General features: G+C 32.4%; 1 protein-coding gene and 1 long non-coding RNA gene across 2 annotated transcripts; both read right to left on the bottom strand.

Moving 5' to 3' along the window:
• Positions 1-4112: 4112 nt before the first annotated feature.
• On the bottom strand, positions 4113-5178 carry LOC108202006 (uncharacterized). Its single transcript, XM_017370366.2, has one exon. The coding sequence runs from the start codon at positions 4815-4817 to the stop codon at positions 4206-4208; it is 612 nt and encodes a 203-aa protein (XP_017225855.1). The 5' UTR covers positions 4818-5178; the 3' UTR covers positions 4113-4205.
• Positions 5179-7027: 1849 nt separating this feature from the next.
• Positions 7028-8976, bottom strand: LOC135149747 (uncharacterized). Its single transcript, XR_010287951.1, has 4 exons — positions 8862-8976; positions 8676-8725; positions 7426-7483; positions 7028-7273 (listed from the first exon to the last, which is right to left on the bottom strand). It is a non-coding gene; the product is annotated as an uncharacterized LOC135149747 (long non-coding RNA).
• Between the last annotated feature and the right edge of the window lie 3890 nt (positions 8977-12866).

The raw sequence follows: 12866 nt of genomic DNA, 5'->3' as shown, positions 1-12866 counted from the left end.
TCCGTAGTTTACGTAGAGTTTGACACGCATTCTAATGCTCTAAAAAACATAGTTCCGTAATTTATTTTTTAATAAAATTTGATATTTGAATTTTTATACACAAAATTAAAATTTCAAAAATAAGTTACAGAACTATGTTTTATGAAAGTCTTAAAATGTGTGTCGAGGAGTGAAAAAGAACTGTAAAGAAATGAGAGGGAGGGAGGGAGTGCTTCAGATATCTGTGTGATATTATCAAATTTGGAATTTATAGAACATTTTGTAGATTACAGAGATTTTTATTAAGTTTGGTTTGAAATTTTGATAATCTTATAGATTATGTTGAATAAAATTTAAAAAACAGCAATTCTAAAAACTAATTCCAAAATAAACATATTCCTTTTTTTGGAGATAAAAATAATCATGTTCTTAGAAATACTTTAGAAAAGGATAATATTTTGGGTAATTATTCTAAAACTAAAACAAAACTTACTAAATTCTAAAACACCACCAAAATATCTAGTCACGCTAATACATTTCAAATTATAAACATTTGCAAGTTTATTGACATATGGTGATTGGTGAGACTGCAACAATCAACATAGACCACTTCACTACACCATTTTCTCCACTATTATTGTTGTGGTTTCTTTACCCTTAAATGTTTTCTCCTGTCCTTAAAGAAGCCATATATGGGAACCCAGAGAATATGTTGTCATTGGAATACATTCCAAATGGCAAAAGTTTCTGTCCATTTCCAAGAATAATTTTGCTGTCCATACATTTGTCAGTTTGACTATTCGACACTGTCATCCTATCACTGCAAAGATTTTTAGTGCTGGCTAAACGAGATGATTTTGTTTCTTTGAGAAAATCTAGACTAAAACTAATTAATATTACGTGCACCCTAAGGAAAAGATCAATAATAAAATTTGTAGTATAAGATAAGATTTTAAATTATTGTTAAAAAACTTAAAATAATAATACATATTCTAATATATTTAACTATTCAAATGTCAATGAGGCCAACTCAAAATATTATTAAAATATATTTGATACACAGATGAAATATAAATTCACTTACATATAAAACAAATAGTATTTTATGTTTATTAAATCTCAAAAAATTCATTTATTATAGTATCAATATTGTAACAAAGCGAACCAAATTTTATATGTAATAAATTTGATGATGGGGCCCAATCAATAAAATTTATACAATTTTAACAAAAAGTACATATAAAATATAAATTATATTGATATTAAACTCAGTCAAACGACCCTTTAATATATTTGAACAGGACGAGTCACCAATTTGATAGTTTTCTCATTTGTTATTCGGAGAAATGTAATGAAAATCGCAATTTCATTAGGATAAATCACTATTTACATTTTTCTTGATATACCCATTCTTATAACATTCATTCATATTCCGAACTCATTCTCACTCACGATCCGAAAATCCATTTATATATGATTTTGTAGAGCGAAAACTTTAACCTAAAATGCACCGGTCAGGGAATATTGTCACCTTTTCCAGATGAAGAGAATGCAGACAAGTTATACTATTAACCATATGTGTGTGTTTGGGGTTGTGTGAATTAAAATCCGATTAACGACCGTAACTGACAGCTTAACTTGAACAAATATTGATAATGATGTGGGTGTGGCATGCTGTCAGGCAGCTCACCGAGGGCCAAATTCAATAAAAGCACAACTACTTTATTCAATATGGAGTGATCATCTCCTTGTCAAATTGTCCGCACGACATGTAACAAAAGTTTAAGAGGTTGCTGGAAACCATGAAAAGTCTTTTGTTCAAACCTACATTACCTGCAAAGGTAAAAAGAACAAAGGTATTGCTGTGATATCTTAAGAAAGTGTTTAATTATGAGAAATTATTCGAAATTCTAACCAGCTGTTTGGGTGAGATTAAAATAAGTGCTTCTCACTTAAAGTAAAAAAGGTGAAGTAGAAGTGATAAGCAAGTTAAGACTTAAAGTGTTTGGGAAAAAGTAGAAGGTCTGAGGAAAAAGTTATCATTCCTAACTTTTCACAAGTCATTCTCGACTTTTTACACAAACGTGACTTTTTACACAAACGGGTCAAGAAAAATGGAAGCTGGCTTATCACGGAGGAAGCACTTCTTTCCAGTTGCCAAACAGGCACTAAATTTAATCGGATGACATGTTTTAATATATAATAAAGTTTGTAATTTAAAATTTACTTGAAATTTATACACATTCAAACACTTAGTATAAAGTTGAAAACTTACAATCATATCTTAAAATTATGTTATTTGAAATATAAAATTTAAAATAAAATACATGTTTCCCAAAAGCAAGGTTAGAAATTTCAAGTATAAAATTGCTTTGCTAAAGAGAAGTAGAACTACTATTTCTGAAGAAATTGCTGTATACGGTATAAAGTTATACACACAAATTACATAATGCAAATATAAAATGAAAAAATATACTGTCCTCTGCTTGTACTGTTATTATTAATAACTGACACTTGGAGCCTGCAATTGCTACTTTCGGCCAATCAATAATATCTTTCCCTTTGTGGGAAACAGTAATCATACTAATAGTGATATAAACGGAGCAGTTAGCACCACCTGACACTCATTTTCACACAGCTAACTAAAGTAGCAGAATACAGTGATTGTGCTGCCTGTGGCTAACTCTTGTTATTGGACCGACCACATTCCAGTGGTTACTAGTATAATTTTTGTTACTGCACATCACAATATGGAACCCTCCTTGCTATGGTAAAAAATGTTGAGTAAATTATTTTCACCATCACCGGGGACTTGGGAGACAGGAGACTGATCAACTTGCAGTCGTTGTAAACTCATAATTTTTTTTATAAAATATGATTGCTATATTTTTAATATGTGAGGTTTCTATAGAAAAAACATTTTGAGACTGTCTGACTAAGCTTAAAGAAAGTGACTTATTCCTTAAAATAAAAAAGTGGATTATAAGTGAAAAGTTGACTTAAACTTATAAATTATAAAAAATGTTTGGATACTCGTGACTTATGAGTTACAAAGAATGCTCCAGATCAAAAAAAAAAAAAGTTTTGACTTTTCAAGCACCATTTTAAATATTTTTATCAGCTAAACAGTCAAAAAAAAAAGAAGCAGAAGTTCACTTTTTTTATAAATAAGCTTATGGACATACCAAATCCAAATGCTCAATGAAACGAGAACTAAACCAGTATGCAATTAAACCTAACCCATCTTACGTAAAATATCTGAATGTGACTAAAGCAAACCTAAAATATAGGCTTGCGGAAAGATGGTAACTGAACGATGTTTATCCTATAAAATACAAATACAAGTAAAAAATGGTCAATCAAATATGCAACGATCTCGACCCGTATAAAAGTAGGGCCAATTTTGAATCTTTCAGATGAAAATGGTGCGACAGATTGATAAACTAAGGACGACATTTAAAGAAGAGTCATTTCTCATTACAAAATTGGGCCAAGTATTTAAGTTTCTTCGTGAACCCTCTTATCATGCCAGGCCAATAATTGAAAGGTTGATGAGATCGACCCTACCCAGAAAATACAAATGGACAAGCCTTGAAGAAGTTTGTAGCAACAAACCCATACATGATAACATGATGGGTCATTGTCAATTAAAGCTCGTGCTCCATTAATCAATTCCCCCCTTTTTTTTCCGTTCAATTTTCCTTTTAATACGTCTCACACAATTGTATATCTTATCAAAATAATAAAATTTTATAATATAAAATTTTAATTATCTCCTACTTTTTTCACTGTTTCACCACTTTACGCACTTTTCTTACATTTCTCCACCAAATTAGATTTTTTCCTAATTTTCGCACCCTATACCACGTCTTCCTGAGATGGATTAACTGCATACAACTTGCTCTTGGACAGGTAAATTGATAAAATTCAGAGATTTTTTCAAAATATCTCAGTTATAAAAATTATTCGATACAATCTCATTTATAACCTCGTTTGCAACGCCAGCAACGTGAAAATCATCTCCATTATAATTTTAGTGGCAACTTTAACCGTATTTTGAAAAATAATCGAATGTGCGGGCAGTTTCATAAATATCCCTAAAATTCAAACCGTTGCATGTTTTGTGGACAGTGAGCACTACAAAATGATTATTATACCATAGAAACGACAAATCTTCGAGATGATACATGCATTATAGCCTTCACAAAACAAGAACATTCCACATATCAAGAAGATTTGGAGCTACAATAATGCGACTCCGAGTACGGCGTAGCGCTCCCATTCGGCACAAAGAACTGCAAATTGCAATCCAAATTCAACAAAACCTTAACCGAACCAATCACCCACACTCTCCACTTCGTCTTCGCCTTCCCCGTCAAATCGAATTCGATCACTTGTTTCCTAAACGACGCCTGAATAAAATCCCCCTGCAATTTCTTCAACGGAATCGCCCTCGAATTAACCAAATAGCTGAATTCCACCGAATGATTTTTATTGACATCGAACGCTTTATTTTGCAGCTTCGCAATTTCCATGCCGCTGAAGCCTAGAATGAAGCCGATGTCGTAGAACCTCGCGTGCGCCTTGGCATTGTCGTTTTTGGCCTTCATCACTATGGTGATCTGGACTTGGAGGTTCCCGGTCTGGTCATAATAAAGTTTGTCGAGATTGGCGTACGAGACGCTGATCGAGGGCGTTTTGGGATGGATAATGAAATAGCTTATTATCACGACAATGCCAATGATGATCATGACTAAGGTGACGATCGCGCATACTATGGCCGCGGCCCAGATAAACGGGTTCGTGGGGCGTTCTTGGCCGATGGCTGATTGGGGCATGGGAGCAAAGAACGGTCTGGCTCACTACAAGAAAAACGGCTATTTTTTTTTTTATTTTTCTCGCAAGAGGAAAGAAACATTAGGAAGAGGTAAAAAGCTCGATTTTGTGCTCACTTCGAAACTAATAGTGAAAATTCAGGGGTTTTGTAAGGTGTTGTTGGTAAGTAATGTATTGGTATCTTGTTTTCCTAAAGCTAAAGAAATCGTACACAATCTTGTAACGTTACAGTGCCCTTGCTTTCACTCTCCCTAGCTACAAGTATAGCTAATTTAATGGTAAACAAATATACTAATCTTTGAGGAACTATGTATAAAAGTTTTCCTTTTTGGCTAATAATGTTGTCCTCATACTTAGAGATGAAGCTATCTTTTTGTAAAGTTATGGAGTTCATGTGCAGGACGAAAAAGATTCTCAAATAACATCATCCCTTGGTACATTTGCTTATATTTCGTGTCGACCAAGGAATTTATCACACACATTATATCTATCGGGCCGGCTCTGAGTAAGGCGATCAAGACAAACGAAAACCATTATCCTACGCATCTGTACTATATGATGATAAATTTACGCATTTATATATTGGAAAATGCTAGAAACATAGAATTGGGTACAAAAACATTCAGATAATGAGTATGTGTCAACTTTTGATTGAAATGGGCCCTGTATATGCATTAATAGTATCAACCACCTCAATTGACACATCATTTTGTGCAAAATTCTGTACACAATTTTGTGCATGTAGCACTACTCTCATATATTTACATGTATTTGAATATAATATTTTTGATTATGTCCATAAAAATTGATATCAATGTTTATAATTTTTTTTTTACGATCTTGAAAAATAGAGGCCTCATTTTCAAAAATGTTCTTAGACACCCAAATCTATACACCGGCCTTGTATCTATCTTTGTTGTTAAGCTAGAACCTTATTGGCTGAAAAACAGACAAGAAAAATGAATGGATACATGCACACAATTTCTAACTTGAACATGTCGTGTCGCAAGCAATTTCTTGCATCAATCTCAGAAGGTGGGAGCTTAGTTGACTATGGCTATTTGGGAACCGGAAGCAATTTCTGCTTCTGGCTTTTGCTTTTCTTGACTTGTTTGTATAAAGAAATAGAACCATTTTTAAGAAGTTGAGAAGCTAGCTTTTCTCTCACAGCTTCTGCTTCTTTTCCAAACACTTTATTAACTTATTTACTTCTGACTTTTACTCCACTTCCTTACTTTAAGAATGGAATCACTTTTTTTAAGCTTGGCCATGCGGTCCCTATATTGGCAAAAAAAGATCAAGTTGGTTAAAGAAGACAATAGTGGACATTAAAGTTAAAACACTAATAATAGCTTAAAATCACAAGACACATTTAGATAATTATGTTGTTTCTTTTCACTAATCCGCTCTGGATCTTTGAGATTTAGGTTTCTTTCAGCCAAGCGAAACGTGTAAATGGGACAAATCTGGGTACATCTAATGCGATTGTGGGAAAGAACCAAAAACATATGACTACTAAAGTAGTAGGGTTTCTTTTAGTTAATAGGTTAGCTTTTGATGTTCCTTTCTTGTTGCAATTTGTTTACTACTTAGTTACTGCATGAGGAGATTACGTAAATAGTAGAATCTGATTGCAAGTGATCTCTGTGAATGTGTTTAATATAGGTAACAAAAAGATAGATTCAAGTTAAATGAATACAAGTTAGTGAAATACTTTATATTATGTATTATTGTGTGAGAATAAATTGACTAATTTTAATACATCACAAAAAAACCATGATTCTGCTACAAATTATGAGGCCGTTTGAGTTAGTTTAAAAGAAATGACAAGGGGAGTAAAAGTGAGAAGTAAATAAGTGAATAAAGTGTTTGGAATAGAAACAGAAACTCTGAGAGAAAAACTAGCATTCTCAGTTTTTTAAAAATGTTTCTACTTACACTATGCCATAAATGGCCTTCAGCAACATTATCAATATGTTGTCAAAAGCCCAAAAACTGTTGCAGCAGACTGAAAATTTTCTATGGCAACAGTTTATGGCTGTTAGTATTTTTGGCGTTGCCGTAGCTTGCAAAGCCAACAGTTTATATCCAAAGGCAACATCGAAAATTCTGTTGCCAAAAAGGCACAATTTTGAAAAAAAATGTGGGACCCACCAAGCAGTGGGTCCATATATTAGGTCCACAGTTTGGTGGGTCCCACTACTGTGGCTCACAACCGTGCTAATAATAAATATAAAACATGATTCATATAGTTGCTAAACAAGAAAATCCTCGTAACCAAATTTAACAATTTCAAAATCCAAACACCCCACAATGGTGTATCCACAACCGGCAAAACAAGTGTTAAAGTATCACAATTAACTGAAATTTAAAAAATAAAGAGTAACAGTTCCAGCTCCATCCTCTCCATCATGCCATCGTCTCACCCTAAGCCTCCAGTGGTCTGGATTCAGTCTCTCTACAAAATCAAGTAAGAAATCATTAATATAAGAAAATAAAGATGTTATGTTACATTGAATATGTGGAGACAATATACAAGGGAAGATTAAATAATAATTTACTAACTAGGCAGAGCATGAAAGATAGAACAATTCATATATACATATATACCTGTTTAAAGTAGCGGAGATGAGCATCCATTATTCCATTAAGGCACATATTTCATAACCTGCAAGAGAGATAAAAATGGTGCCGTAAGTGCAAAATATAACATATTTCTCCTACCAGATTACTAGTCTGCTAGACACCATCAGATGCACTACTGAGCTCCCCTGGAGGTATTTGATAGCTAATAAACCTTCATTAATAAATGAACAAACAAATATAATACAGAGTTTATATATGTGTGGAATTAAAGTTCATCTACTAATTAAAATAAAATATAGAGAATCGGCAGATATAGGTGAATCTACCGTCAAAAGCGAAGGCCTTCACTTCAGCACAATAAATATGCTTAGATCAGTTTTATGTTTGCGTGCCTAAAGTTCTGAATAGATAAGGAAACAAACAAAAAAAAGCTGATCCCATTGAGAGTGCTATGCTTTGATTGTCCCTCTTCATTTAAAGTTTCATCATCGTTCTCACTCAACTTGGACCAAAATTGTTCTTCTGACCTATGATATGTTTTAACATAAACTAGGAGACATTATCATCTTTAGCTCAGTGAAGAAAATATAGAAAGATAAATATAAACTTATGGATACCACTGACTTTCCTACTAGATAATGATGAATATAAGCTTATACCTCCTTAAGCAACTTTACCAAACAATATTACGTAAATCAATATATAATAACATGATATGTGTCGTCTCGAAATGTATAGGATGTGCTCCCCTGTATTAACTTAAGCATCACAATATTCTTGATGCTTCTTAGCAAAACAGGGCATTTATTCTGTAATAAATAGGTAAACTTAGAATGAAGCATATAACATCTTAACTTTTTAAACCATATATTACTCAACCAGAAAGCCAAGAGATTGTGAGAAGTTTATAAAGAATATAACATAGTAAATCAACACACATCTAGAAACGCATCAAGGTACTAGTGTTCTGATATAGAGCGTCTCCTTAAATCCTAGTAAGTTAAGATATGAGCCCTGTCTAAAATTCTTCTTTTGGAATCGCAGTAGGTGCGCCAAAGTAAAAGAACTAAGCAGAGTCGCAGCCTACCATAACTAATCATAGCACTATACATATGAATTAGTGACAGAAAAAACCCCAATTTATCTTAATGATAGCTCTACAATAGAAGCCCCAAATTTGAAGCCCTAATCACCACTGAAAAATCAAAATAAAAGATATTTTAAGAGGACAAAGCCCAAATTAATCGCAGAAGTGTAAATGTGTATAGATTTACCAATTAATCGAAGAAGAAGAGTTGAAGCAACAATCTGAAGCTCTAATCACCTGCAAAATCATAAAATAAACAATAACAGCCTTTTAATTGAAGCCACAAAAATGGGTATTCAAATCGAATACCAATTATTCGATTTGTTCTTCGTGATAGAGTTTTGTTCGAGAAAGAGTGTGGAGAGAGTGAGACCTCGAGAGAGAGAGGGTCCAGAGAGATAGAGAGAGAGACGGAGAGCTCGAGAGAGAGACGACAAAGAGAGCGAGTCTAGCAATATGTGTGTGTTCGTCTGAGAAGGAAACTAAAAGTAACCAAAACTTTATTTTGGGAAAAAGACCGCTTAACATTTTATCTTGTATAATGTAGTTGTAAGTTTTTTATTTTAATTATCATATTTATTATTTATTATAAATTTATTATTAAATAAAAGATACATTAAATAAATTTTAAATTCTTATTTCTTTTTTAACATTACTAAAATAAAGATAGTATACCAAATAAATTTTAAATTTTTTTGTTTATCCGGATTTTAATCTAGACTTTCGTATAAGTAGATTTGTTTCTAGATTTTCAGAATTTTACTTTTCATAGCATTTAAAATTCCTATTTGAAAATTTTAATTTTATTACTTTAAAAATCCTATTATAAAATAAAATAATAAATATAAATTTTTGGCAACAATTCTTAATATCTATGGTAACATTTTAGAATATTGTTGTAATAGAGAAGAATAAACATACCTACGGCAACAATTAGCATCGGCAACAGCATGCTAAAACGTTGGGAAAAGCCATCTATGGCGTAGTGTTATTTAGACAAACGGATAAAAAAAATTTGAAGCCAGAAGAAGCTCCAACTTCTGCTAGCCAAACTGGCACTATATATTACTCCCTCCATTTTCGAATATCTGCATTTTGACTTTTTAACACATATTTTAAGATGTTTTGACCACATAACTAGAGATGTTATTTTTTTAATTATTTCTTTGTGAATAAATGTATTGATATCTGCATTGTTTAGTGCTATTGTTGGAGTTATATAGTCCAGTACTCTGGTCCAGGAACTAGTCCAGTACTGGTACGTGAAGTTGGTTTAGATTGAAATAATGAAATTTCATCCCAGCCCATTTAACTCAATTTTAATAACCTTTTAATAAACGGGCTAAATCCATGGTCTACAATTAATAATGACAAGTCGAGACTTTAAACTTAACGAAAACGAAATGCAATGAGTGGATCCCACACCTGGAAGACAAAAAATGATGCATCCTGGTGATACGGCATCACACACTATACTCCCTCCATCCCAATTTAAGTGTCCACTTTGCAAATTTCACACATATTAATAAAAAATAATTAATGTAATGTTTTGATCATTATATTCCCACAACTAATGAGCTCAGTTTTCATAAATATTAGTGATGCACCTCATTAATTGCTCTTTGTTGGACCTTTCTTCACTTCAATTACACTATAAATTCATAATCCCCTCAATATATTTATGAGGGGCTTGGTGGTTGTATTTAATATTATAGTGGAAATATTATAAATTTTACATGGGTTAAAGAGTATGATACATATATTGGGAAGTTTTTTTTTGGCAAAGTGAACACTTAAAATGAGATGGAGGGAGTATTATTTATTGTGCACTAAACCGGAGTCTTCACCAAAACAGCCTCTCTGCGTACATCTTATCCTCTTCAGACCCTGTACGGAGTATGTTTGGTTTGGTTTTTTTCTATAGTGCATCACATCAATAAAACTGACCGAGGAGGTCACCATCGATTATAACTTATAAAAGCTGTAATTTTGGTCGACTTCTAAATGCGAAAATGAGGAAGAACTAATTACTTGCATGTGTGAATATTTTTTTAATGAATTAAGAACTGTATTAGAAATTACTTATTTACATCATTTTTTGTGTTAAAAGAAGTTTTGAAGTGGTTGGCATTATGAGAGAGCATACACTAACAACTTATTGTGATAAATTTTTATTAATTCCAATTTCATTAATAATGATAATCATCTTTACTAAAAGTATATTTTTATTTTAAGAGAGAGATAATTTTTCGTTTTTTTGCAAAAATAAAGTAAGCAGAAATTTGAATGAGAGGAAAAAAAAGAGCTGAGCTGCATGAAATATTAAGATTTAATATATAAAAACTATAGGAGTGGAATTATTGATCACTAGAATCGAAAACAAATTCATTACTACCACATGCACTGCCATCATCCTCAATCTATATCTACATGAAACCAAAGCAAAAATTAAGAGAGAAGAAAAGAGTTGGACAACTCTAGCTATTCCAGTAGTCTCAACTCAAGCTCACATAAATACAGAGTGCAAGCTCCAAAAAGAGCTCATGTTTCTCCATAATTACATCACACCATGTAAAACCATCACTTGGAAAAACACAAATGACCTTATGGTCACTTACCAACATACCTATGAAACCAAAACCAAAATTTTTATGTCAAGGAGGATGGCCTATTCCGGGGCTATGCCCCGGTGAAGTTGGCCTAAAAGCATCCTCCAATTTCTTGTAACGATTCAGGACGGAATTAGCCGTTTTTCTTGCAGTGTGTTGTCCGCTAGCCATCTTTTCGTCGAGGTCCTTTGGTGGAGCACATATTTTGAGTGGCCTTGATGCTGCAAAAACAACAAAGTGTTGCACAACCAAAGAGCATGTTATGAAAAGAGTGAGTACTTGGAGGGCTCCAAAACGAGAAACCATAACAATTTATCAAAGTTGGAGCTTAGAAGTGATGAAATGTAGTAAGCAAAGAGTGGTATTTAAGATTATCAAAAAAGTGGCACAAAAGATACATGGGCATGTTGGTATTTTTTTATTGCTATTAAGATGTGTTTTTAAGGTGATAAACTATTAGCTGAGGAAGCAGAGGAATCTTTTCCATTTATAGTAAAGTTAAGAATTCTTGACCTGGTACTAATTTGGAAAAAGTTTGCAGCTGCCGCTCATTAAAATGCTTAAACATTCAATACGAAAAGCGCATGAACTGGATTAGACATCACAAGCTTGAATTTGCTTTGTTTAATTAATTAATATTTGTTTAGTGGTTTGATTAGACTTAATTGCCTGGTACATTCATATTGGTTTACAAATATCTATTCAATATGGAAGATGCTTCTTCCACTCAGATGTTGATGATGATTTGCCGCAGTAATTTAACCATGATCTTCATAAACATGTGTATCTATTAGTGATCATTAGCGTGGAGCCAGACAACTTGCATGGTTAATCAACCCAAGCCCCACGGCTGAATAATGGGCCATTCTGGTGAGCGTGCTTCTTACTTAAAGTATAAAAGTGAAATAAAATTTAAAAACAAGTTAAGATTTATGAGTGATTAAATTGTTAGAAGTGCTCAAACAAAAGTTTGCATTCTCAATTTTTTTTTGAGTGATTTGAACTTTTTACACAAACAGCTCAAGAAAATCATAAGTTAGCTTCTCAGAAAAATAAGCACTTAATTTATGCAGCCAAATAGGCACTAAATAAACATAGCTCTTGCTCCCCGTCCCACCTCATTATATATTACGAAATGTTTTTTAAAAAATGAGTAAAATTAGATGAAAAAGTTTGATACATAGAGGAAATGAGTATTTAATAATGTTTATATTATTATAAAATGTAGATAATGGGAAAAAAACTGAGCGTAATAATTTTTATGTTATTGAAAGTGATTATTTTTGAAATTAATAGAAATTATTGTACATTCAAAAAAAATTGTGTTTAGGCCATTCAAGATGTATGACATCAATTCCATCAAAAAAAAGATATATGACTTCAAATTAATGCTCATGTCCCACTAATTTCTTTACAGTATAATTATATAATATAAAATTAATTATTCTACTATTTTTTTTCAATATATCTACTTTATACATTAAATATCAATCAATTATGTCACTATCTTCACTTTTTCTTTTCACTCTTATTAAACCTATATTCTTAACCTCAGTAACAATTTAAATATAAATATCTGGGTGGAAAGCAGGAAATATGAAATTTACTGTGCAGTCAACCATTCTTACTAATATAAAATAATATTTAAAGAACATTAAGGTCTATCTCTCTGGGCAGGCTCTGAGAATGAACGGCCATCTGGTGTATCTTGAAATATTTTATAGCCAGTACGAGAAATAAGCTATAGCCTACTATACTTTGTCGGTACC

The sequence above is a fragment of the Daucus carota genome, chromosome 9 (assembly GCF_001625215.2).
Source record: "Daucus carota subsp. sativus chromosome 9, DH1 v3.0, whole genome shotgun sequence".
Classification (NCBI taxonomy): domain Eukaryota; kingdom Viridiplantae; phylum Streptophyta; class Magnoliopsida; order Apiales; family Apiaceae; genus Daucus; species Daucus carota.
This window is presented reverse-complemented; position numbering and strand designations above follow the sequence as displayed.